Here is a 26949-nt window from a genome sequence, read left to right as displayed (position 1 = left end):
CAGCCACCTGCCTGAGGGAGGAGCGAGAGGGGAGGGGTCACTGTAGGAGGAGGGAACGGAGTTGGGTCCCAAGACAGACTTTTTGTTTGCCCTTGAAAAGGCAGGGTGGCAGGGAAGAGGGGTGACTCATTGATCTCCTTCCAGCGGCACCCACCGCTGCCTGGAGCAAAGATCAGCCAGCCCTTGAGGATGCCCTTAAGGGGGAGGCAAGTGGTAGCAGTCACCTGGGACATTCTCTTGGGGGACAGGCCAGGGCCCTGCCCTGAGTTGCCTTTGGAACAACCTCAGATACAACCCACCTCTTCTCTCCTCCTCCCTCCCCTTGGCTAATCCTTCAAAAATCCCTTCCATTTCTCAAGGATTTCACTCCATTTCTTTGACCTAAATACTCCAGAACTCCCTTCCCATCTGTCCGCGCAGCCCCCAGGCCTTCTCCAATTTCTTTCCTCTCTCCTCCCCCTCCTCCTCCTCCTCCTCCTCCTCCTCCTCCTCCTCCTCCTCCTCCTCTTTTTCCTCCCCCAGATGGTCTTGTTACTTTTTTTGTATCTGCCTTTCCAGGCTTCTCCATAGTTTTTCCTCTAAATGCCCCTTTCAGCTCCCTTCTTTTAGTGAAGGAGGGTTCCAGGTACACTCCTTACCCCCCATCGCACCCCCACCATCAACACTGGGCGAGCAGGTGTGGGGTGTGCCCGGCCCCGGGGGAAGGGAGCCCCCTGTGACTGGGAGGCTGGCTCAGATGCCGCCAGAAATTTGGAGACATGCCTGCCTCAGACCTCCCTCTCCTTCGCTGACCCTCGGTTTCTTCAAAATAAATGTGTTGGGTGGGTGATCAAAGCCCTTTCTAGCTCTAACCTTCAGATTCTCTTTCTAATTTAATTTTCTTCTCTTTCCCCTTCCTGTCTCTTTATCTTATCCTCTGTCTGCCGCTTTCATACCAGTGTCACCTTCGCTCCTGCCTCCTTCCTACCTGCCCTTAAAGCAGCCTCTCTCTCTCTCATCTCCCTGCCACCAGCTTGCTCTTCATCTGCCTTGCTCCCTGGGTTGGGCCTGTGACTCTCTCCCGTCCTTTTCTCATTTGTCTTTGCCCGTTGGCCATCTCGCAGGGCCCTGTGTCAGTTTCCTTCCTCCCACTCTGGACTGGGGGCTGCCGGCACGGGGCCCCTCCTCCGTGGCTTCTCTAGGTTGCAGGGAGGAAGGCAGGCAGATCATTTCTTCCTCTCCTGCCTTCCCACCCTAGCTTCTGCGGCCTTCTCCAATGCTTCTGTGGCTCTGTGACCGTCCTAGCTTACCTTCTCTCATCTCCTTCCCTCTTTCTGTCTTTTGCTCTCTTACCTCTTATCCTATATGAGCTGAAGTCCTTGCCAGCCACCTGCCTCCTCTCTCCTGCAGGCTTCTCCTGCCTGCTGAGGCCAGAAGGAAGTTCCGGTTTTCAGCAGAGCCATCCACCATCCCTGCCTCCCCGCTTTCTGCTCCCTCCTGTCCTACCTGCTATCACCCACATCCCCTGAGCTCACAAAGCCATTGTCCTTTCCATAAAGCATTTCAGGGTCCCCTGCCAGAGCCCATTTACATTGAGTTGCCAGATCAGGTCTAGCCCAAGTGCAGGGTAGAGGGGAGTAGAGGTCCCAATGGGGGGGTCTGTGTGTGTGGGGGGGTGCAGTGGTTTCAGCTGCACCTGTTAGTCTTATATATGTATATTGATTTCAGAGAGGAAGGGAGAGGGAGAGAGAGATAGGAACATCAATGATCGCAGAGAATCATTGATCAGCTGCCTCCCGCGCATCCCCAACTGAGATTGAGCCCGCAACTGGGCATGTGCCCTGGCCGGGAATTGAACCGTGACCTCCTGGTTCATAAGTCGACGCTCAACCACTGAGCCACACTGCCGGGCTGCAAGTCTTTTTTTATTTGGGAGCTCACGGTCCTTGCGACTGGGCCTGGGCTGGCAGGTCCCTTCAGAGACCCGAATGACTTGCTCTCTATCCTTTTTCCCACCGTGAACCTAGAGGAAGGGGGTGTAAGGAACGCTGGTGTGGAGTCCTTACAGGGAAATGAAGAATGGCCTTTCTTTTCCTATGCGGGGTACATCATCTGGGTCCTCCCAGCCACTGTTAGTGTCACAAACCACAGACCTCCCTCTCCACCCTTCGGGGAGGAAATGCCAGGACGGCCCCAGGTACACCAGCTCTTCCTCACCGTCTGAGAGGGACTGGGCACAGGGTGAGTCCTTAGGTGTATCCGCAAGGCGTGGCCGAGGTCCCAGGCGAGCAGAATCTTAGACCATCAGAGCTGGAAAGGCCCTTGGGACCAAGTCACTCGGCTCCCTCCCTCCCTTTAGAGTTTCAGGCAGCTGAGACCAGACAAGTGAAGTGACCTCCCCGGGGCCACTCAGCTGGATGGGGGCAGAGCCCGGAACAACAAGCCCCCCCACCCTGACTGGGCCCAGAGTTCTCTGTCCCTGCAGGCAGCATCGGGCCAGGTCCCCTGCCTCATGAGGAGTTGTTTCTGCCTCTTGGGGTGACTATTTACTGGCCGAGACCAATCAACTCCTATGCCCTGTCACTGTGAATACTCGCCAGGCTGTGGCCACCTCTGTGGCAGCCTCCATGGTCTGCTCAAAAGCGAGAAAACCAGGCCAGATCACGGCCACTTTCAAACCCCATCTGGTCCCTGGGAAGACGCCCCTCTCCTGCCCCAGCCTTGGGGCAGACACCAAGGCGGCTTGGCCAAGCGGCCGTGGGAGCGGGGAGACGCCGTTTCTTCTGCCCATGAGTGCGGCCTCCTTGGATGAGAAAGGACCCCACATGAGGAGCTGGCGAAGGTTGCTGGGCCCGTGGAATCAGGGCATTTGAGGCCCCCACTCTTCACTGAGTCATTTTCATTCCAAATTGTGAAGTGAAGGCAAAGTGCTGGTGGGCGGAGAGTGGGGGTGATAATCATCTGCGACTGTTTGCAAACTTGTCTTTGGGAGAGGAAGTCGCATCACATTCTGACATTTTCAGATTCTGGGCGGGGCTCTGCCTGAGGCAGAATCCAGGGACCTGATGCCCATCGGCTGGGCAGGCCTGGCGCTTCCCTCCCAAGAGCTGCTGGTCTCAAGGTCCTAGTGAATCGGGAACCTGCTTCTCCATTTGCCTCCAGGGGCCAGTTTCTGTCCTCCTCTCCTATCTGTCCTCGCTGCCCAGCCCTTGCCAGCACCCCCCCCACCCCATTCCCCCTTCTCCTCCACCTTCTGTCTATCCAGTGCTAACCTCCGCTCTTCTTTCCTTTCCCTGCTGGCCCAGCCCAGGGAACGGCAATCCTCTTTTCTTGGTGAGAGGATCCAATGGGAGGCGCCCGCTCTGGCTGTTGTAGTTTTCATAGAACAGGGCAGGAATGGCTGGGATTGGAGGGGGAAACACTGGGGGCGGGACGAGTGAGGAGAGCAGAGAGGGCGGAAGAGTGGAGTGTGGAGAGATTTAGTTCCATCTGAGAGCTGTCAGTGTGAATCAAAGGCTTGTCTTTGAACAGGCAGCTATCCCGGTGGAGAGAGTGGGACTGCTTCAGCCCAGGGGTTCATTACTGCTCACAGGATAAATCTGGGGGGACAGGGCCTGGCCTCCACCTCCCTCTCCTGCGGCCGGGCTCCCGGGCTTCTCGTGTGCTTGGCCCCACTCCCTCTCTGGTTCCTGGCAGACCTGGCAGGCAAGGCTCTGGGAGCATGGCTGCCAGGGCACATGTACCGTGACGTGGGCATGGACACATGCCCAGGGGGTGCAGAGACATGTACATAAACGCACAGGTACAGAAGAGGGGTGTGTGGGGGGGGTGTGGGGGTGTGTGGGTGGATGTGCACTCGTGTGTGATAGTACATGTATGCTCACAAGAAGTATACGACGCATGTCTGAGAATCTGTGAGCATTTTCGGCCGCTCTGTGATAGATTTAGAGGTCACTTAGTTCTTAGTCAAAAATGGGATTCAAGCCCCCTGTCTTCCCCGGGCCTTGGTAGGGAAGCTGTGTCCCAGCCCCGGGGCTAGGCCCAGTGGGGACAGGAGATGTATTCACACACAGAGGCTGAGACAGGCCTGGCTCTGAGACGGGCTCCTGGTCTGCCTCTGGACCCCCGTGCGGTGCTGAGGATGGAAGAGGGGGTTGGCGGACAAAGCTGGAAGGCAGCGTCACCCGGGAAGATCAGGGTTGAGAACAAGAGGTGGGAGGGTGCTATGGAAGAAGTGTCCTGGGTGAGGGGACAGTATCAAGGGGAGATGGGGAGGCCCAGGGGACAGGTTTGGACAATGGCCCGAGTCTGAGGCTCACTTTCTAGGCTTTTCCTCACCATCCCCATATTCTCTCATGACCACCCCATGATTGCATCAGAAGCTTCCAGAGTTCTGTATCCTCCACCTGGTCTACTGCTACCCCCTCCTCCAGGGAGCCTCCTAGGACCGCCAGCCCTGCCTCGCAATGCTGCTCCTCTCCTGCAGAGGACCCTGTCCTGTCCCTCCACCCTCCTGCTGCCCTGCCTCTGCTGGGCTCTGTGGCCTCGCCTGGGCAGGGCGCTCTGCCTTCTTTCCGTGTTTCTCAGGTGGGGCCGTTGACCCAGGCATGTGCTCACTCTCATTCTGTCAATCAACAGACCCGCTCACAACACCTGCTGTGTGACTGGCAGCCAGGCCCTGCTGGGTGATGGGGCTGGAGCTCAGAGTGACATGATGTCCCCACCCCTCGGGCCGGGCAGGGATGGGGGTGAGCAGTGCAGTGTGGACCTTCGATAGCTGAGGCGAGACGTGATGCAAAGGGCCCTGAAGGCTCGCTGGCCAGTGACTGAGGGCTTCACAGAAGAGGCAACTATTTGAATCCCAAAGGCGGGGCAGAGAGCAGTGTCCCATCTGGGAAAGGCCTGGCCAAGGGCATGGGGGTGGCAAAGGTGTGGAGTGTGCAGAAGAGAGAGTGCGGGGCCTGGTCATGCAGGCCTGGGGCGTTCTCCCCATCATGGACCAACCTGTGGGCACTGGATTCTGTCTCATTCTGTCTTGGCTTCAGGGCTGTTTGTGACCAGGATCTAGGCTGCCTTTCCATTGAGTTAAATTCCCTAGACCAGTGATGGCGAACCTATGACACGCGAACTCATTTTTTTGGTTGATTTTTCTTTGTTAAATGGCATTTAAATATATAAAATAAATATCAAAAATATAAGTCTTTGTTTTACTATGGTTGCAGATATCAAAAAATTTCTATATGTGACACGGCACCAGCGTTAAGTTAGGGTTTTTCAAAATGCTGACACGCCGAGCTCAAAAGGTTCGCCATCACTGGCGTAGACCCTCCATGTCCCTCCTCTGGGCTCTTCAGGATCATTGCCTCCATTCTCCAGCCTCCAGCCTAGATTGCTTCCGCCAGGCCTAAACCCAGAGGGCATTTTACGTCCAAGTCCCCAGGAGGACACACCCCTTCTTTGTCATGTCACTGTTCAGGGTTCCAGCAGTCCCTCTACTTACCCACCCAGGAGAGAGAAGGGTTATAGCTCCCACTAGTGGGCACGTGCCAGGAATGCCCCTGGCATGTCATAGCCTCATCCATTCAGCCTTCACAGCACCCCAGGAGGTGTCTGCATCCTTCAATTCACAAACAAGGGCAACGAGGCTTAGAGAGTAAGTGACTTGGCCAAGGTCACACAGCTAGGAAGGGGCAGACGCACTCCGTGAGCCCATCTGTCTCCTGAGCTTGTGCTCTTAAAAGGAACCTTTGCAGCTCTTAGTCCAGACTTGTCTTTGGAATCATTGCAAAGGTGAGCACACACAGGCCAGACAGGGGAGGGGCAGGCCAAGGTCGCGGACTCCGCCCTCCGGCAAGATCTCCGCCTCCGACTCTGACCCCAAGGGCTTCTGCTGACTGTCCCACTGCAGGTCGGCCGCCGGCTTGCTTCAGTGGACAAGGAGCCAGCTTCTCGCTGTCCTTGGAGACTTCGCTAGGAAACCAGGGTGTCCCAGCCCCAGGCAGGAAGGCTGTGAATATCAATTCCATCTCCGAGCCATGGCTCTCGGCTGCCCCACTCCCAAGCCCTTGACTCGGGCTCTGGGGGCTGTGGAAGGAGAAGCATGAGTGTGGAGAGTTTGCAGCATGAAGCTACACTGGAGAAATGCGCAATGATATGAATAAATTTAAATAATAATGAGGACAGTGCCTGAATTAATAATGCTGGCTGCTCACCTGACCCACCCCCTCCCCTGGAAGTACGGGCGAGCCTATCCTTTGCCTCTTTAGAAGACATGGGTGGACTGCCAGGTCAGCAGAGTTGGGGAGCTGCTCACGGGTGTGGGGGAGGAGCCCTGTTTCCAACTCCCGGATCCCCTGCAGACCCAAAGAGCTAGATTTGCACACTTAACCAAAAGATGCTTCCTCTGCGTATTAGATCATAAGCTGGCCATCAGTCACTCCTGGCCCGCCCCCCCCCCCTTCTTGGTCCCTTTATGTGCAGCAACCAATTTGGATGTCAAACGTGCAGGGAAATTTAGAAGAGAAAGATATCGCAGCCCTCAGCCTTGAGCAGAGGTTCTCATTCTGGTAAACAGTTAGGGCAGACACCCCACCCACCCACTGCCCTCTATCCCATGACAAACAAAAGCAGGGGCACAGACTATCTGAAAGCCCACGGACAGGCCTGTGACAGCAGGGCCAAGTGATGGGACAAGCTGTTTGCCCAAGGAGCTAAGGGGCCAATCCTGGGGGACTTCCTGGAAGTGGAACAGCTTTGGAAAGAAGGGGAGAAATGAAGCTGGAGGAGGGGGAAAAAAGGAGGACAAACTAGGATCCTGTCTCATAATTTACAGGGACGTCTTGGAAGGGGGAGGGACAGGTTTCGTTTGCTTCCTTATACACAAAATAATGGAGAATCAGAGAAATTTTGGAAAACTTAGTTTGGAAACAGTTGGATTTGCGATGGGGGTCTCTGTAAAGACTTGGGAGCTACAGAGAAATAGAAGGTGAAGGCGTCCGGGGGAAATTGATTTGGGTTACAGTGGTGTGACAAACTGGGGACGTGGGAGGATGCCCAGACCTCTCCCTTGCTGCCCCGCAGCCCCTCCACCTCTGCCCTCTTTCCCACAGCCCTGCGTGGAAGCTGAGGCTCTGCTCCTGAGGCCAGGCGCCGTGCCCGGGCCTGCCCACCACTGGGCTGGGCACGCGGGCCACAGGCGGGCGCAGGGAGTGGTGGGGAGAAGAAACCACCGTCCAATTCCCTCCTCCACTTAGGCTCCACCATTAAAGGCAGTTACTCTGCGGTTCTCTAATCAAGTGCTCCGGGCCGGGCTGCCAGCGGGTGGCTGTATGCCGCTCCCACAGTATGTGCCATAACTACACACACAGGACAGGGCGTGTGCCACGCAGCAGGGGCATAGGCACTTGGTTTTGGATACACAGCCACTCAGGCAGCTCTGCACACGTGGGCACACCTGCCCCATAGAAGCTGCCCTTAGCACTTGCTGGATGGATTCATAGGGAGTGGGACCACATGGTTGCACATGTGTGTTCCCTGACATTGGCTCACACAGAGCGTGTGCAAGTAGGGTGCAATGGTGCATTCATGTCTCGGGACGAAGGGGACTGCACCGTCACGGGCGGCCTTGGTGACGGGCTTCCGGGAACTGGAATGTGCTTTATGCCTACTTTGCTCCAGTCTCTCTGCCTCCTGCCCAGGCGATGTCTGCTCAGAGGCCACGGCCATTATAATATCAGCCTGAGTACTTATTTATTCATTAATTCACTGTGAGCCAGCGCTGACTGACACGGGTGTCAGGGAGGGGCAGTGGGAGGGAAGAGCCTGGGGCCCGGAGTTCTGAGATTCCGGTTCGAGTCCCAGCTCTGCCTTTAACCCACTGGGTGTCCTTAGTTAGGGCCTCGGTGTCCTCATCTGGAAGCTGAGAGGGTTCGACTCGCCCCGTCGCCAAGGCCGTTGCTAATAGTGTTCCACCTCCTATGAGTGCTGAGCACTCCGGCTCCTGAAACCATTCCCGGGGACCGTGGAGGGAGGAAGGGATCTGGGTGAGCGTGTGGCATCCTGCAGGGAAGGAGCTGGGGCTGAAGTGGGCAGATGGGAGGGTCCAAGGCCCAGGCCTCCTCTCTCTCCAGCCAATGCAGGGTGGGAGCAGGAGCCAGGAGCAGGAGCCGGGAGTGGCTGCCTCTGGGTGGATCCCCTCTCCCCATGCATCTCCTTACCCGGGTGCCGCCTTTGGCTTTGACAGGGACCCAGACGCGCTTCAGCCAGGAGCCAGCCGATCAGACCGTGGTGGCCGGACAGCGGGCCGTGCTCCCCTGCGTGCTGCTCAACTACTCGGGGATCGTGCAATGGACCAAGGACGGGCTGGCGCTGGGCATGGGCCAGGGACTCAAAGGTGAGTGGGGTCACCCAGCTAGCCCGGCATCCTGACGATCCCATCTGTGGACCCAGCGCCCCTCTGTCCACCCCCCGATAGACTCCGGCCTCAGCCTCCCTTCTCTCTGCTCCAGGCTCTTCTTGGGGGTGTGGTCGGGCTCTCTCCTCTGCTCCCTGCTTTCCCCAAACCCTGCTCTTCTTTGTTTCTTCCTATGGACTCGCTCAAGAAAGGCAACGAGGAGCCCGAGAGACCAAAGAAACCAGGAGATCTTCATGTAAAAGAGTTCAGACAGACAGACAGAAACCAGGAGAGCTGCTTCAGGCAGAAGCAGGGGAAGCAAAAGGTGCTGGGAGAGTTCCCTGCAGAGCAGGAGAGAGACAGGCCATGTTTATGCCACTGGCTTTGCTCCAGCCTCTCTCCTGCCCCTGCCCCTGCCCCTGCCCCTGCCCAGCAATGTCTGCTCAGAGGCTGAAAACTCACTTTAATATCAGCCTGAGCACTTATTTATCTATTTATTCAACAAGCTTTTATTAAGGGCCGTGGAGCCAGTGCTGAAGCAAATATGAGTTGGTAATAAGTTAAATAAATAAACAGACAAACAAACCCAAACCCGACCTCCTGAATTCCAAAGTAAGCAGAGATCCTTTGGAGAGGCCGCCTGGCCGAGGAGATGAGGAGTCCGGGCCCTGGTGCTAGTGCTCTTCTGCCACCTGCCTGCTGGGTGACCTTAGGAAGGTCACTGCGCCTCTCTGGGCCCTGGCTTGCCACCGTATAAAATAGTGTAAGAGTCCCAGGCCTGTCGCCTTATACGTGCATTTGTGAGTTTGAACCAAATGAGAATATACTTTGTGAAAACACCACAAGGCCGGGTAAGGACTGAAGTCTGGGAGGGGCTGTATTTGTTTATTATTGTCCGAGGGGTTGGGATGACGTGCTGTGGGTGTCATGTATTAATGCAGGGGGGAGGGGGAGATTTGTCTGTATAAAGCAATCTGGTTAAAGGGAAGAGATAGGTCTGGTGGATCTATTGATGATAGTAAGGGAAAGAAACTGGGAGAGAGAGAGAAAGAGATCAATGGATATGGAGTGAGGAGAATCAATAGCCTGCAGACAGAGGGAGAGAGTGGGAGGGAGCTGATGTGGGCACTGGAGGGGGGCGGGCAGGAGAGTGAGGGGCTGGGCAGTAGCAAGGGAGACTGAATACAGAGCCCGACTCTCTGAGGTCCACCGGCCACAGCTATGGCTTCTTCGGGGGAACAGGATCTCTGGTTTTGGGCTCCGCAGGGAGCTGGTAGGACCTGCCCCACCATCCCTCCCTGGGCAAGTGAGGGTGAGGCCTCGGCTTCCTTGGCCTTCCTCTGGCCCATGAGCTCGTGTCGGTGCTGCGATGTCCCACGGCTCCCCCTCTCTTCCTGTTCTTTGTTGTCACATTTATTTTTTTGTCTTTCCTATTAATTACGAGGGGCCATTTTCTGCAAACTGCTTTAAGATTTGCTCTGCTCCCCCACCTCCACCCCCTCCCCACCTCCTCTCTCCACCCTGGTCCTCCTCCTCTGCGTTATGGCCCCAGCCTCACTGTGGGAGGGTATGACGTCACGGCACCCACATCTGGGACCTCATCCCTATCCGAGATGGGTTCCCAGGGAGGGCGGAGGGGGGCCCTGGCTGGGAGTGGGGTGTGGACCCTGGTGTGGGGGTGAGGAGCGGGCAGAGGGTAAGCGCGGGTCACTCGGGCTGGCTCCCACGTGGGGATGGGCTCACGCTGGGCTCCCCCTTTCTGTCCTTGCAGCCTGGCCACGGTACCGGGTCGTGGGCTCCGCGGACGCCGGGCAGTACAACCTGGAGATCACAGACGCCGAGCTCTCTGACGATGCCTCTTACGAATGCCAGGCCACGGAGGCCGCGCTGCGCTCCCGGCGGGCCAAGCTCACCGTGCTCAGTAATAGCCCCACCCCCCTTGGTGCCCTCAGCCACTCCTCCGCCTCTTTCTCTTGGCACCTGGCAGTCCCTCCCATCTTCCTTCTCCCTCTGCTCCTGGCCTCACGCCTGCCCCATGACCCTCTCTCTCCTTAGCCTTCCCCCACCTCCTTCTTTCAACTTCTTTTCTTCTTATTAATATATTTTCATTGATTTCAGAAAGGAAGGGAGAGGGAGAGAGAGAGAAATATCAATGATGCAGGTGGGGGGTTATCAATGATGATTGAGAACCATTGATCGGCTGCCTTCTGCACACCCCCTACTGGGGATCAAGCCCTCAACCAGACATGTGCCCTTGACTGGAATCGAATCCAGGACCCTTCGGTCCGCAGGCCGGCGCTCTATCCACTGAGCAACACCAGCTAGGGCATTCTTTCAGTTTCTTTTGGAGCCAGATCCAGGTTGAAGAAAGTGAAATGGGGGCTTGGGCAGCCACTGGAGGGACATGTGGGGTGTGAGGTCTGGCATCCTGTGCCCAGGCTGTCCAAGGACACAGGCTCCCTGGGCCAGGGCAGAGGCCTGGGCTGGTGGAGACCCTGCCTGTTCTCCCAGCCCCTCCCGGCAGAGGGAGCTTCTCCCATTCTCTCCCACTCTGCTGTCTCCGACCCCAGAACCTGCCCCCTTTGCTCCTTCTCGGGCCAGCCGCACTCAGCCCTTCCGCCCCTTCTCCGCCTCCTTTCCGCCCTCAGCACTCACCCTCCTCCTCAGAGTCCCTTGGAGGCCTCCTCGGGGAGCAGGGGAGCAGGACTGGAGGGCCCTGGAGGGGGCACTGCCTCTCAGCTGCCACCCCAGGGGCACAGGGCCCATGTTCCTCTGCGGCAGCACCAGGGCCATTTCCACGATGATAGGCCTCTCCCCCACACAGTGCCAGAGTGTCCTGCTCCACTGCCCGCCTCTCTTTTTTTTAAAAAAAAAGTTTCTTTATTGAATTCAGAGAGGAAGGGAGAGGGAGAGAGATAGAAGCATCAACGATGAGAGAGAATCACTGATCAACTGCCTCCTGCATGCCCCCTACTGGGGATCAAGCCCACAACCCAGGCATGTGCCCTTGGTCGAAAACGAACCTGAGACCTTCAGTCTGCAGGCCGATGCTCTATCCATTGAGCCAAACTGGCCAGGGCATGCCCAGCCTCTCTTGCAGCATCTCCGGCTCTACCGTGCTTCTGTTCCCTCAAGCTCAGTGGCTCTCCCTGGGCCTCTGCCTCTCTTCTGCTGCTGTCTGTGCCTGACTCCACCGGCCTGTGACCCTCTGCTTCCTCTTTGTTATCACCTCCGTCCCTTCCTTTTTCCTGCCTCTGTTTGATCTGTCCTGCTCCCTCTCTTTTTCTTCCTCTAACCAGAATTCATTGAAGTCGGGGCAGCCCCCAGGAGGGATAGGAGGAAGGAGCAAGGTAATGAGATGAGTGAGCTCGGACACAAGGAAGTGTTTTCCTGGGGTTGGGGGAAGGCTTGCGAATCCTTTGAGTGTGGCAGGCAGAGCCCTGGACTGGGAGTCAGGAGACCTGGGTCATTTTTGCACCAAGCGTCTGAAGAGGTCACGACCTCTGGACAGTAGTTTTCTTATCGGTAACGTGGCATCATGAAGCCGGCCTTTTCTTAGCAACTACGGCTTTGCTGCCATCTGTGCAAGGAGCTGTGAGCTGTGGGGTCTGGGCAAACGCGGGAGGAACCCCACAGCCAATACTGTTGGGTGCAAAGGCCCTGAAGGGCTAGGACAGCAGGCTGGCGGATGACTTGCTTTTCTTCTCTGGTGAGGACGGAATGGGAAGAATTCGCGAGGAGCAGGCCTGAGATTGGGGAGCAAGCGTTAGTTGACCGCCAGGGGTGGGCGTGGGAAGATAAGACGTCATCTTCCATTCCTGGTTAGAGAGTGTGAGCCCATGGAGCAGGCATTCCAGGGGAACCGTGGGCTTCTTCTCTTTCCCTTTCTGATACCTCGGTTTTAGGTGCTAGAATAAGTGCCCTGGAGAGCTCTCCTACGAATGAGAAGGTCTGATTACTTTCCCTTCCCTTTCCTTTCCTACCCAATGGTATACAGGACTAAAGAGAAATGGAGAAAGGCCAACCAAGCCCCTAGACCAATGATGGCAAACCTTTTGAGATCGGCGTGTCAGCATTTTGAAAAACCCTAACTTAACTCTGGTGCCGTGTCACATATAGAAATTTTTTGATATTTGCAACCATAGTAAAACAAAGACTTATATTTTTGATATTTATTATATATATAAATGCCATTTAACAAAGAAAAATCAACCAAAAAAATGAGTGACATAGGTTCGCCATCACTGCCCTAGACATTGCAGGAATGGGGCTTATCATGGTATCCAGAGGTTTGGTTCAATCCAGGAAGGCTGACTGGAAGAGGAGACTATAAATGGGAGCCCTGCAGGGAGGAGTAACTTGTTAAAAAGCTTGCAAGCCAGTTAGGCAGAGCCACATGGTGGGAGAGCGGACTGGCTTGTCGGGCGGGCAGGGTTGGTGCTGAGGGTGTGGACCTTTGTAGCCATCTGGGCGACTTGGGCGGGCGAGGGGAGCAGGAAAAGGCCCCGGCATCAAAGAGGAAAGGTTAGTCTGACCGCTTGCGTTTCCTCTTTGTCTCTCCGAATCCTCAAGCTCCCCGCCACCTGCGGGTCTCAGGAGGCAATGAGAAGGCGGGACATTCCTCACATTCTCCCCGCTTACCTGCGGACGCATAGCTTTTGCTCAGGGCAACCTGGGGCCCCGGCACTGGGCAGGACAGAGTCAAGTGTGGACTGTGGCCCGTGCCCGTGCCTGGTAACAGCCTCCCTGCACGGGGCTGGCCTCCACCCCCGCCCTCCAATCAGCAGCCATGCCCCTCAGGGCTCTCTCTCCTCCAAACCCCACCCCAGGCTGCCCTCTTCACAGAGTGGCCTTCCCATCTTCCTGCAGCGAGACTTTGAAAAGCTGCCTTCCAAGCCCCCAGACAGACACGGACATCGTCTAAACCTACAGACCTACGGCTCCTTCATTCCTCCCAGCGGTGACAGCTCCAGTGCAGCGATGAGGAGCCTGGCTCGGGGTCAGCGGGCCAGGTCCGCCTCCCAGCCCTGCCCGTGAGCTCAGACACCCGCTCACCTCCCTGAGCCTCAGCACCTTCTCTATAAATTGGGAGTCATGGCATTTACCATGAAAGGAGCAATGACATACGTGTGGTGGTGAGGATTCAGTGACAGCGTATGCACAGGGCACTTGGACACCTGATGAGCATTCAGTGTAGATGACATTAGAGTTCACAGGGGCCTGCACATTCTTGACCTCAGACCTCATTTTCCCGTCATGCTAACAACCCACATGCGGCTCTTTGGTCCCTTGAGTGTGAGTCTTCCACAAAATACCACGTGCGGGTGCACATGTACAGTGCGATTGAAACTTCGTGGCCCATGCGCAGAAGGTACATTGTGGAAGAGCCACACTCCAGGGGCCAAAGAGCCGCGGTTTGCCGACCACTGCCTCAGCCCCTCTGAGCCTTTCCCAGCAAACAACCAGCAAAACCCTTCGCATTTCTGGCCCAGTGAACACCAGGTGGACCAGAGGATTGTAATCAGAATGGGTCCGCCTGTCTCTCATCAATCGCGTGCTCAGTGATTCAGGGAATAGCCGCGAGCACCTGCTCACCACCCAGCTCTGGGCTGGACACTGGAGCTTTAAGATAAAAGAGGCAGCAGTCCCTGCCCTCAGGGCGCTCGTGGTCCGGTTCACCTGAGCAGGTAGAGAGCCATGGGGACAGGACCAGGGCGGGGTGGTCCCCGATTTCCTGCATCTCAATGTCTGAAGCTCTTGGCGAGAGCCTGCTTCAGCCATGTGCTGGGCACTGGAGATTAAATATTAGTGAGACCGGTCTCTGCTTTTCCAGGAATAATGATTATGGTGGGTGGGGGTGTGGATAATCAGCATCAGTGACCCAAACACTAGGTACACGGTGGGAGGAGCTCTGGGTGACTGGCCAGGACCACCGAGGTGGTGTTGGGGGCGGGAGTGGGGGGACATGGCAGGGAAGGCCTTATGCAGCAAGAAGGATGCAAATAGGATGGGTAGCACTTCAACAGAAGCTGTGAGGAAAGGGGCAAAAGCAAAGATGAGGAGGTGAGCAAGTGCAGGAGGAGGCCTGAGCAGCAGGCTGAGGTGCTGGGACCTCCTGCCCACTGTGGATGGTCACCACGGAAGGTGTGTGAGCGAGGAAGGGGCCCGGTCTTAGCTGCGCTGAGGAGAGAGGAACCTGCCGGCTGTGACGGACGGGTCGGGGCCAGTAGGGATAGGAGTCAGAGCCACTGGGGACCGGCTGTAGCAGACTGGCTCCTCTGGCTGCCCCAGGGCAGAGGAGCGGAGAGCAGGGAATGGACGGAAGAAGCACCTTTCTGTGCCAGGCCACTGCCCTTCCCCCCGCCCCCAGGAGCTGTACTCAAACCCTGAGCTAGCCCTGCACTTTCCTAATTTGAGGCCACTCCCCTCATCTGTCTGTAGCCTTGAGAATGGCGGGATATAGTATCAGAATACGGTCCAGGCTGTTAAAGAATGGCTGCAGGAGGGCAGGAAGCTGCGAGCAGAGGGCCTTGGGTGAAGCCACACGAAAGCACAGATGTAGTGACTTCTGTTTAGGGGATGCGGGTGGCACTGCCTCCCCCAGGGTGGACATACCAGGAGAGGGATGCCTCCAGGGCAGGGGTTTGGCCATCAGGACAGGGCTGGACCCTGGACCGACTGCTCTGCTCTCTCCCACAGTCCCCCCTGAGGACACCAGGATCGATGGAGGCCCCGTACTGCTGCTGCAAGCAGGCATCCCCTACAACCTCACGTGCCGAGCCTTTAATGCCAAGCCTGCGGCGACCATCATCTGGTTCCGGGATGGGACGCAGCAGGAGGGTGCTGTGGCCAGCACGGTGAGACCCCGCATGCTCCCCACCCCCTCCTGGGCCTCATCCCAGGTCATCTTTCCTTCCTCCCTGAGTCTGACTCGGATGCAGATCGAGAAGGGGCCTTAAAGGTCATCTGGACCAACCGTCTTGTTATGTGATTGGGAAAAAGAGGCCCAGAGAAGAGAAATGAATTTCCAGGTTCATGATGCCATTCAGTCCTGAGCAGAGACCAAGAACAGTAGTCAGAACAGCCACGTTAGGAAACACCCACTGTGTCAGGCGCTGTGGATGCGAAGCTCTCTGTGGACCGTGATTCTGACCCTCACAGGAGTTTCCTGAGTTAGTGTTATTTCCAACTCACAGCAAGGAAGCTGATGATCAGAGAGGTTGAGAGACTTGCCCCAGGTCACACAGCTGGCATGCGGCAGAGCGGGGTTTGTGCCTAGGTCAGACTGCTCTGCCCACCCTGCCCTCCACCTCCTTCCGCTCCTCTAGCTGGCTCATAGGCTGAGGAGGCAGGGATCGCTGTGTCCATTTCATAGATGAGCCTGTGGCAGAGAAAGGCAGCAGGCGACTTGCCCAGGATCACCTGGCAGAGTTCACGGGGATCTCCTGTTCTGAGCTCCTTCTGCCAGCTGCGGGCAAACATGTGTACCCAGCCCTTGGCTAGGAGCTGCACAGACACCTCCCCTGGTGAGAGAGAGATGCTCACGTGTGGGCCTGTGAGGACCGCCCCAGGGCGAGCTGGGTGAGCCCCGCCCTTGACGCCTTGGGCAGCTCACTTCTCCTTGCCTCGGCTTCACCATTTGACAAACGAGAACTTGGCCTCCGTGATGCTTGACTCTCTCACCACCACCGACTGTTCCTTTCCTCCTTCAGCGCTACATGTTTGGAAATATGTTGGCAACCAAACAAGCTGGTTTGTTAGTGGCACTTGTTGTCCACCCCCCTCTTTTACATTCATTAAAGCACTGGCTCTGCCAGGCGGCACAGGGAGCCAGTCTGCACCCAGGGGAGAAGTGTGTAACTTTGGCGCATAGCGTGGCATGCCTTGGGCAGCCTGCAATAGGAGAACAGCCCCCGGGCTCCTTTGATCCACAGAGTCGGTATGATAAGTATGAGACTTAGGGCCTGTGAGCTCATTCCCTGCCCTCGAGGAGTTTACGGACAAGCAGGAGAGACCCAACTCAGAAAAACCCGGGCCCAGTGCCCAAGAGGCAGGGCAGAACGAGCCCAGAGCATCGTGCAGGACAGGCTGCCTGCGAGGGGCACAGGTGCAGGCTGGGAGAGTCCTGGGGCCTGAGGTGGCCGAGGTAGACTTAGCAGCAGAGGAAGGGCTTGAGCTGGACTCAGAGAATTCCAGGAATCAGGCTCAACCAAAACCATGAGGCAAAGTTGGCAGCCCACAGAATTAGCTCTGATGCAAACTATGGACAGGTGTTAGTAGTAACCTGTCAATATTGGTTGTAACACACAGATCACACGAATGGGTCATGTTAATAACAGGGAAATGGGGGGGGGTGGTAAGGGAAGAGGGCACATGGGCATTCTCTTTCAATTTTTCTTTTTTAAACTTAAAACTTTTCTGAAAAATAAAATCTACTCATTAAAAACAAAACAAAACCCAAGGAGAGGTTGGGTCTGGGGACGGGGCTGAGCTTTAGGTTAAAGCGCCCTCCAGCGGAGTCCGGCTCGGAGTCCGCCATCCTGAGAGCAGGGAGGGGCTCTTAGCCTGACCCTGCCTTCCACCTGGTCCCACCCCAGGAGCTGCTGAAGGACGGGAAGCGGGAGACCACCGTCAGCCTGCTGCTCATTAACCCCACAGACCTGGACATCGGGCGTGTCTTCACCTGCCGCAGCATGAACGAAGCCGCCCCCAGTGGCAGGGAGACCTCCATTGAGCTTGATGTGCACCGTGAGCTGGGGCCGGGGAGAGCAAGGGGGGTGGGGGTGGGAGATGTGGGTACCCCGGAGAAGTCAGCAGAATCCTCCAGGGGCCCAGGACAGGCTCACTGTCTGCCTCTGTGAGGGTTCCCTGGTTTGACCCAGGGGCGCTGAGGACTGGTGAAGAGGCATCAGCGACGAGTCAGGCCCTTCCCGGTCTAAACCAGAGTGTGGCTTTGGGCAATGATTTAATCTCTCTGTGCCTCAGTTTCCAATTCTGTATACCTGCAGGAAATAAAATGCAGGCCTACAACTCCTTATCCAAAATTCCAAAATAACAGAGATTTGGTGGCAAAACCTGAACAGCGGCTCTTCGTTGTCTTAATCTGAATAGCCGTACGTTTCGCTGCAGAGGGATTACTGTATTGGCCATGGGTGTGGCCCGGGCCCTGCTGGAGTTCTGGCATGGTCAACAGCCCAGGCGCACTATTACCTTCCTAAGATTGGAAAATTCCAAATTCTGAAACATGGTTTCAGATAAGGAATGCGGGCCTGAACCTGCTTCTCAGGGTGGTGAGCATTAAATGAGATAGAGTGTCAGAGCTTCTAGCATGGAGTCCGCCAGCTGGTATGTGCTCCGTAAATGACCTCTGCCCTGGGGAGGGTTGGATCTGGGCAGCAGTTGGAGAAATGCCCCACCCCCAGCCCTTTTAATGAGCCAGGGGAGCCCACACTGACATCTAGTGGCCACCACTGGCCTTTACACCCATTGACTAATCTGTCCCTTTGGTATCATCCTTGATCATCACTCTAGATGGCCCCCCAGCGTCCATGGGGGATGTGGGTGAAGATGGAGAAGACAGGTTTATTTATTGGAGCTGGCACACTGCCAACGCAGGCTCCCAGATCTGCACACGGTGCCCGAGCGGATGCGCCAGGGAGAGAAAAGGAAACCGGCGGCACAGAAAAGACCCTGACTTCCTGCCCCCTGTTTTGCAGACCCTCCCACCGTGACCCTGTCCATCGAGCCACAGACGGTGCAGGAGGGCGAGCGTGTTGTCTTTACGTGCCAGGCCACAGCCAACCCTGAGATCCTGGGCTATAGGTGTGAGGAGCAGGGGGTGGGGCACTCTGGGGAGGGCAGTGCCCCTGGGTGTGGTGAGTGGTTCCAAGCCCTAACCCCACCCTCACCCCCACCCCCCATGTTGCCTCTTCCCCCAGATGGGCCAAGGGCGGCTTCTCCATTGAAGATGCCCATGAGAGTCACTATGAGACAAATGTTGACTATTCCTTCTTCACGGAGCCTGTGTCCTGTGAGGTTTACAACAAAGTGGGCAGCACCAATGTCAGCACTTTAGTGAATGTCCACTGTGAGTAGCTGCATGTACAGGGGCGGGGGCAGAGGGCCGGGGTGGGACCTGGGGCGGAGGGAGAGGCCTATAAAGGGCCTGGGTGGAGTGGGGAGGCTCCATGAGGCTGAGGAGACGGGGAAGATACGCGGGGCGGGGTGGGGGTGTGGGGGTGGGGTAGCAGGGCCGAGAAAGAGGAGGCCGCTGATGGGAGCTGACCCCATGGCACCGAGACCCTAACGACCCGCTGCCCTCTACCTCAGTCGCCCCCCGGATTGTGGTTGACCCTAAACCTACGACTACAGACATTGGCTCTGATGTGACGCTCACCTGTGTCTGGGTTGGGAATCCCCCCCTCACCCTCACCTGGACCAAAAAGGACTCCAACATGGTAAGCCCCTTGCTGCCTCTCCAGGGTGCTGGGAGGCAAGAGCGATCTAGGGAGGGGCCGCATTCGTTTTCAAGTTGAACTTGGGCTATTTCTAAGGTCTTGGGACTTAGAGGCCGAGGACAGTGCTTGCGCTCACCTCCCACCCCTCCTCCAAGAACAACTGTCCGGTTCAGGGGCCCTGGGAGGGGCCTGCTGGCCTGTGTGGGAGGAGGGGGAGGGCCTGAGGGGAGGCGCTGGGCTGGCAAAGGATGTGGTGAAGGCTGCATCCAAGGTGGGGGGCTGGAGAGGTCACGGGAGAGGGAAAGGCTGCGTTCACAGCCCTCCAGAGACTGGCATTGAGCAGTTGGGGCAGAAGAGGGACTTCAGGGTGAAGTTGTCACTAGAGCAGATCATCGGAGAGACGCATCCTCTGTGACCTCATCGCCCTCTGGCCCACCTGCCTCTGTCTGCCCGTGCAGCGCTGGTGTGTTTAAATGCCAACCTCTTCAGAGCCGGGGGAGGGACCAGACAGACTCCTGACCCTGCCTCCCTTCTGGGAACTCACTTGTGGCCCTTCCTGCTTTCTCTCCAATACATCCAATGCGGGGCCCCCCGGACCTAGGGGCCCAGGCCTCCTGGCTCCCCACCCGAGGCTGCTCTCTCTGCCCAGGTGCTGAGTAACAGCAACCAGCTGCTGCTGAAGTCGGTGACCCAGGCAGACGCCGGCACCTACACCTGCCGGGCCATCGTGCCCCGCATCGGAGTGGCCGAGCGGGAGGTGCCGCTCTACGTGAATGGTGAGTGGCCCTCGAGGGACTGGGCCCGGGGGGCAGGTGCTGCGGGTTCCAGCTGACCCTGACTGCGTCTTCTGCTTGCAGGGCCCCCCATTATCTCCAGCGAGGCGGTGCAGTACGCTGTCAGGGGAGACGGCGGCAAGGTGGAGTGTTTCATCGGGAGCACACCTCCCCCAGACCGCATTGTGAGTGCTGGGACGCACGGGGCGTGGGGCAGTCAGCACCTGCTCTCCGGTCCTCCAACTTTAAGTCCCTCTGTCCCTTTCCTTGCTCTGACCTCGGAGACCCAGCCACAGACGCTCCCACCACCTCTCTGACTTGTGTGACCCTGATCCAATTGCTTAGCGTTTGAACCTCAGTATCACCCTAACATGGGGCACGTGACAAGTAACAGGACAGCAGGACAGCAGGGGTGGAAGGCCAGGGGTCGCCCTCTCGAGGTTCATGGTCAGTTCCCCAGGCACCACTCTTTTATTTTATTTTTTAATTGATTTCAGAAAGGGAGGAGATAGAAACATCAATGATGAGAGAGAATCATTGATCGGTTGCCTCCTGCATGCCTCACACTAGGGATCGAGCCTGCAACCAGCCTGTGCCCTGACTGGGAATCGAACCTATAACCTTCTGGTTCATAGGTCGATGCTGAACCACTGAACCACTCTTGCTCTCCTCCCTCATCTCCTTCCTTTCCTCCTGATCTTTCCTTGCTCCCTCCTCTGCCTCTCCCCTCAGCCCTGCCCAGCAGCTCTCCTTCCCACCCGTCCCACAGCCACTCCCCTCCCTTCTCCTTCCTCTCCACCGGCTCCCGCACCATCCCCCTCCTCTCTCCTCTTCCCCACACCATGAGCCATTAATTTCTTCCGTGGCCATTAACCGTCAAACCCCTCATCACATTTAATAACCATTTGGCTGCCTGCAGGGCTGCCCAGGGACACTTCATTACCACGGCTGCCGAACCAGGGGTGGCCCCGCTCCCGGGGGCTTTGCTTCCGAGTGGGGACAGCTGATCCTAGACGGGAGCCAGTTCTCGGCCAGCACCACCCCTCACGCTCCCCTCGGGGGGAGGGGACACACGGGGACTGCCCTCCGGGAGCCCAGGGGTGAAGGAGCCTGGGACCCCCTCTCCTGTGAGAGCTCTTCATGAGCGTTTGTGGCTGGGTGTCCCGAGGCAGCGGCACGTTTGCGCGGGGCTGGCTCTGGGTTAGGGTACGATGGAAGGACTGGCTTATGTGGAAGAAACCTTGTGGTCCAGTCTGGTCCCCTCACGTCACAGGTGAGGAAACAGCCCGGAGAGGGAAGGGAGGCCACACGGGGACCCGCAGGGAGCCCCGTGTTCTTGACTCCCCCACCCAGGGCTTTTTCTACAACATCAGGGGTCCCCAGATGGTGCACCCACGTCACATACATTGCATGGGATCCTTATAAAAACACCGATTCCGCCCTAACCGGTTTGGCCCAGTGGACAGAGCGTCGGCCTGTGGACTGAAAGGTCCCAGGTTCGATTCCGGTCAAGGGCATGTACCTTGGTTACGGGCACATCCCCAGTGGGGGGTGTGCAGGAGGCAGCTGATCAATGTTTCTCTCTCATTGATGTTTCTGACTATCTCTCTCCCTTCCTCTCTGTAAAAAAATCAATAAAATATATTTTAAAAAACCCCACCGATTCCGCCCTTGCTGAGTGGCTCCGTTGGGCAGAGCATTGGCCCGCTCACCAAGAGTTTACGGGTTTGACCTCTGGTAGGGACACATATGGGAGGCAGCCGATCAAAGTTTCTCTCTCACACCAATGTTTCTCTCTCCCTCCCGCTCTAAAAATCAATAAAGATATTCCTGGGTGAGGATTAAAAAAAAAAAAAAAAAGAGGTTCCTATTTAGGAGATAAGTCCCAGGAATGGGCATTTTAAAGAACGTCCCTAGATATGTCTGAATGTCTCTGGCATACGTCTCAGTCATGTGTGGAAGCCACTGCTCCTCCTGGACTGGAGGTTCAATGCCAAGGTCTGAGGCAGTGGGTGTCAGAGTGACTTAGGCTTGTGGCAGGGTGTGTTGGGCTGGGCTGTGTGGCACACAGGGCACACGCCTTGAGGAAGGGTGAGGTGTTCTGACCTCCTGCCCCTCTCTTACCACCCTGTCCTCCCCACAGGCGTGGGCCTGGAAGGAGAACTTCCTGGAGGTGGGGACCCTGGAACGCTACACTGTGGAGAGGACCAACTCCGGCAGCGGGGTGCTGTCCACACTCACCATCAACAATGTCATGGAGGCCGACTTTCAGACCCACTATAACTGCACTGCCTGGAACAGCTTTGGGCCGGGCACCGCCATCATCCAGCTGGAGGAGCGAGGTGACAGCGGTGCTGGCTGGTGGCCGGGGTGCCGGACGGCCTGGGGTCCTGCTCCCTCCTCTCTCCCGGGGCGGGGCTCAGAGGGAGATCACTGGTGTGGGCCTCCCCACTGGAGCCTGGCCTATTGCCCAGCGGGGGAAAGCCACTTACTTTTTGAAACGTGTGTTGTGCATCTGTTATATGCCAGGCCCCGTGCTAGGGCTGCAGGGACCAATGTGCACGTGGTCCCTGCCCTCAGGAACGTTAGTGGAGGAACTTATGCAGTGGCAGCAAATGACTTCAGCTGGAGGAATGTCAAGTAATCTGTGAAAGGGAACAGCCTACCTCACTGGGTTGGTGTGAGGATTACAGGACAGAATATTTATAAAATACCTGGCAGAGGACAGATGCCCAGGGAGTTCCGGTTCCCCACCTCCTCAAGGATCCTTAGTCTGATGGGAGACACGTTCCCTCCCCCGAGGCACTTCTAGTATAACAACAACAGGCATTACCTTTGACTTTTTTGGAAGTTTTATGTCTGAAGAGGGAGAAAGGCATATATATATACACACTCACACTGAGTGGCCAGATTATTATGACCACCTGACGTTTGTAGGCAAATTAGCTATAATTTCGCACTGAAGTTGCTAGAGGGCCAGATCATTATAAACGTCTGAATAGCACAACATACCTAAGTATCGTTGCTGATCACGTTCATCCTATCATGTTGATGGCATATCCCAATGGAGATGGCTTCTTTCAACAAGACAATGCGCCATGCCACAGTGCTAGTATTGTGCAGGAGTGGTTTCAAGAACATGAGGGAGACTTTACCTTGCTTAGGTGGCCCCCACAGTCACCAGATCTCAATCCAATTGAGCATTTGTGGGACGAAGTTAAAAGAGCCATCAGGCAGCTGGTTCCACAACCATCAGATCTCACAGAACTGGACAGTGCTATTCATCAGGCCTGGTGTCCGATTCCTCGCATCACCTCTCAACATCTCGTGGAGTCAATGCCAAGAAGAATCGCTGCAGTATTGAAGGCAAAAGGTGGCCCAACAAAGTACTGATGGGTGGTCATAATAATCTGGCCACTCAGTGTATATAGCCATTTGACATGGGAGATGGGAATAACGGGATCCATCAGTTCTCAGCTGAAGGTGCCAGCAAGGAGGTGGTGGAGGAAGAGAGTGGAGAGTAAGGCAGAGCTCAGCAGGCCAGGCTCTGTGGGGAGGGGCCTTGACCCACCCAGGTGGACTTCCGGGAGGGGAGAGAAAGCTGGAATCGGAGTCCCAGGTGCTTCTCAGCTCTGGGGGGCAGGGAACCAAGGTGGGCTGTTGGATGGTGGGTGGGTGCAGAGGGGGCCTTCCCGATGCTGAGGTGGTGGAGGAGGTTGGAACACAGGTGGCAGATGGGAGAGTTTGGAGACAGCTGACCTCAAACAGCCCAGCCAGCAGGGAGAGACCAAGGCTCATAGGAAGGGGGGACAGGAGAGGGACAGACGGACCGGACCACCAAGGCCAGGGTGGAGGGGATGCCCCAGAAGCTAGGATAAGGTATCACCACGCCCTCCACTCTGCTCAAGCTTAAGCTCGGGCCCAAACCCAAACGCAATGCAGGCCTTCCTCTAAAATCCCACCTTTACATAAGGCAACCCGAGCACAATCCCGGGGAGCCTGCGGCCGTGGCCAGCCTGGTCCTCAGCCAGCACTGAGCTCAGAGCCCCAGGGCGGTGAGGCCCTGTCCTTACCCGCTCCTTTCCCTTCTCATCTGAAGAGGTGCTGCCTGTGGGCATCATCGCCGGAGCCACCATCGGCGCGGGCATCCTGCTCACCTTCTCCTTCGTGGCCCTGGTGTTCTTCCTCTACCGGCGTCGCAAAGGCAGTGAGTATGGCCCGTGGCCGGCCCTCCCCGCCCACCCCAGGCCTCCAGAGGCAGGGCCTCGCGTGGAGGGGCCCGGGGTGTGGCAGTTGCACTTCCCAGTCAAGGTGGGCCCAGAAATCACCCCTGTGAGGCTGGCAGCGAGCGTCCAGGCCGTCTCCCCTGTCCCAGGTCGCAAGGACGTGACCCTCAGGAAACTGGACATCAAGGTGGAGACGGTGAACCGGGAGCCACTCACCATGCACTCTGACCGGGAGGACGACACCGCCAGCGTCTCCACAGCCACCCGCGTCATGAAAGCCATCTACTCAGTAAGGGGCCTGCCCTGCCCTGGCCCACTCCCCTCGTCACACTCCGGGGACTGCCCCCCGCCCCCCCTCCCAGTTCTCTAATAACCACTGTCCCTCGCTCCTCCCTTGGTCAGCTGGCCTTGGACCACACACGCACATGCACATTTCCCACCAGCAGAAGCTGGGGGGGTGGGGGGGGGCCTAGACTTCCTTTGCCCCCTCCTTTCCCTGCAGTGTCAGAATTGAAACCCCTAGAATTTTTCACTTCCAACTGCCTCATTGCTGGATCCCTGAGAGGGGCAACGAGGGAGCCGGTCCCGTTGTGTGTTAGTGACAGAACTGCGCTAGAGCCCAGGTCTCTGGCTTCTTCCCACCACATCTCAAGTCTTCGCTGGGCGGGGGTACCAGCCGCAAGCCCACCCAGGACCCCGGCCTTTCCCATTAAGGATGGCCTCTGGGGGGTGGGGATGGGCTGCGTGGGGGGTAGGAGCCGGACTCCTAATGCCCACTCCTGCTGCTCTGCAGTCCTTCAAGGACGACGTGGACTTGAAGCAGGACCTGCGCTGTGACACCATCGACACCCGGGAGGAGTATGAAATGAAGGTGGGAAGGGGGAAGGGGCCGGGCCCTAGGGCTGGGGTGCAGGGGGTGCAGGGGGCGGAGGTCCTGGGGGCTGAGGATGGGGATGAGGGCAGGTCGGAGAGGGGAGGCAGGAGGTATTTGCTGGGAACACAGGGGCGATCCGAGGAAGCCCCCAGGGCCACGGCGAGGTAGGACACCCCGCCGCCAGGGGGCGCCCTCCATCCGCCTCTCCCACTGCCCAGGACCCCACCAATGGCTACTACAACGTGCGCGCCCACGAGGACCGGCCGTCCTCCCGGGCGGTGCTCTACGCGGACTACCGCGCCCCCGGCCCCGCCCGCTTCGACGGCCGCCCGTCCTCCCGCCTCTCGCACTCGAGCGGCTACGCGCAGCTCAGCACCTACAGCCGCGCGCCCGCCGCCGACTACCCCGAGCCCGCGGCGCCCGGCCCCGCCGCGCCCGCCGGCGCCGACACGGCCAGCCAGCTGTCCTACGAGAACTACAGCTCCCACCCCTTCCCCGGGGCGACGGGGTACCCCACCTACCGCCTGGGCTACCCCCAGGGCCCCCCCTCCGGCCTGGAGCGGACCCCCTTCGAGGCCTACGACCCCATCGGCAAGTACGCCACGGCCACGCGCTTCTCCTACACGTCGCAGCACTCGGACTACGGCCAGCGCTTCCAGCAGCGCATGCAGACGCACGTGTAGCCCGCGGGGACCGCGGGGAAGGGGCGGGCGGGCGTCTCTGCGGGGCAGAGCAGACGCGGGTCCCTGATATTCAGGGGCGTTGCTCCTCGCTCCTGTCCCGACCAGCCGTCCTCTTTCCGCCGTGGCAGGTGGGGGACAGGTCTCCCCCAAACACCCACCAGAGGTGCTGCCCAGCCTCCTGGGCCCGCCCTTCCCTCTGCCGCGGGAGGGTGTGTCTCTGACCCGCCCCCAGGGGGTGGGGCCGGGGAGGGAGAAGGTTGCGGAGAGCGGAGGGGGCACTTTTTGGCATTCCTATCCCTCCCCATCCCGCCCCTCTGGTCTCCCGGGCGGGCGTGCAGGGGGTTGGTGTGGGAGTGGTGGGCTCTGGCCTGGGGACATGCAGTGGAGGGTGAGTGACGCTGGCACATAGAGGTGGAAACAGGATGGCCTGGCCGGTCCTCTGTCGTCTGCATTTATACCCCGTGTACCCCCCCCCACCCCCCCTCAGGACTGCAGAAGGGCCCTGGGGTTTATTTTACCTCTGTCTAGAGAACAGCCCTGGCACTGAGTTCAAATCCAGCCCTCCTCCAGTGAGATGGAAATGTCCGCCATCCCGGCTGCCCACTGCGGACGCCCGTCTGTCAGTCTACAGTGGGATCCAGGTGTCCCCATAGCTGCCCCCTTTCCTTCCCTGTGCTGGGCTGGCCAGACATGTCAGGGGTCACCGGAGAAGAAGGAAAGGCCAGGGACCGTGTCCTGACTCACCAGCAAGACGACTGCGAGTGACCTAGCAGTTTCCAGAACCCACGCCAGGGGAGCCCACCCACGCCCCTTCTCTCCCCAGTCTGCCCCACTTCCTGGTTTGAATTCCTGCCTGGGGAGATGTGGGTGAGAGTGTAGGAGTACTGTAGGCTATTTTTTCAAAGAAAAACAAAACAAAACCCCAACAACAATAAACATCTCATTTGGGAAAAAAAGGTAATAAAGCTGTAGGGGGTCCCCCGCCCAAATAGAAGTCCCCGTGGGAAGGAGCGGGCACCTGCTCTCCACCAGATTCCTGGCACCGACCATTCCTCTGTCTCTGAGCACTTTGACTCTGTCTTTAAACATCCCGTGGTGAGACCTGGCTTGCGGATGGGCTCCGACAGGCTTAGGAAGGGGACCTGGCTCTGACACCCTGTACCATCCCAAGCCCACGGCTGCCTGGAGGCCACCTTCCGGGAGGTTGGGGGAGATGTGCTCTTCACACAGGTTTTGCTTAAGCGTCTTCTTCCCCCTCTTGGATCAATCCTATTCCTCCGCTTGCAGTGCCTTGAGCTCGGGTTGGCCGGCCCTGTGGGGGAGACTTGCAGGGAGGGGGCATTCTGAGCCCCAGACACTGACAAGTGTTGGCAGATTTTAGGGGACAGAGGGGTCAGGGCGCCTGGTAAAAGGCAGGGCCGACTGGGTTAGGTGGCTCAGAGGGCACTGCAGGCGGCCGTGGCCCATGCTGACACCCACACATGCACGCACACAGTCCCCATGGCTCTCAGCCGCCGCCTGCTAACCAAAGAGAACCAGCACTCCAAAGAAAACCCGTGTGGACC

The 26949-nt window shown here is 57.7% G+C and overlaps 1 protein-coding gene across 1 annotated transcript in view; it reads left to right on the top strand.

Moving 5' to 3' along the window:
* KIRREL1 (kirre like nephrin family adhesion molecule 1) overlaps positions 1-26285 on the top strand; it is a 102950-nt gene extending 76665 nt beyond the window's left edge. Inside the window, exons 2-15 of the mRNA XM_081112829.1 lie at positions 8222-8371; positions 10143-10292; positions 15071-15228; positions 16969-17119; positions 18088-18193; positions 18310-18458; positions 18701-18828; positions 19478-19604; positions 19686-19786; positions 21745-21943; positions 23701-23808; positions 23977-24116; positions 24621-24698; positions 24920-26285. Coding sequence (XP_080968955.1) covers positions 8222-8371; positions 10143-10292; positions 15071-15228; positions 16969-17119; positions 18088-18193; positions 18310-18458; positions 18701-18828; positions 19478-19604; positions 19686-19786; positions 21745-21943; positions 23701-23808; positions 23977-24116; positions 24621-24698; positions 24920-25384 — 2210 coding nt within the window. The 3' untranslated portion in view covers positions 25385-26285. The remainder of the gene's footprint in view (positions 1-8221; positions 8372-10142; positions 10293-15070; positions 15229-16968; positions 17120-18087; positions 18194-18309; positions 18459-18700; positions 18829-19477; positions 19605-19685; positions 19787-21744; positions 21944-23700; positions 23809-23976; positions 24117-24620; positions 24699-24919) is intronic.
* Positions 26286-26949: the final 664 nt, after the last annotated feature.

The sequence above is a fragment of the Myotis nattereri genome (genome assembly GCF_964212035.1).
Source record: "Myotis nattereri genome assembly, chromosome: 18".
NCBI lineage: Eukaryota > Metazoa > Chordata > Mammalia > Chiroptera > Vespertilionidae > Myotis > Myotis nattereri.
This window is presented reverse-complemented; position numbering and strand designations above follow the sequence as displayed.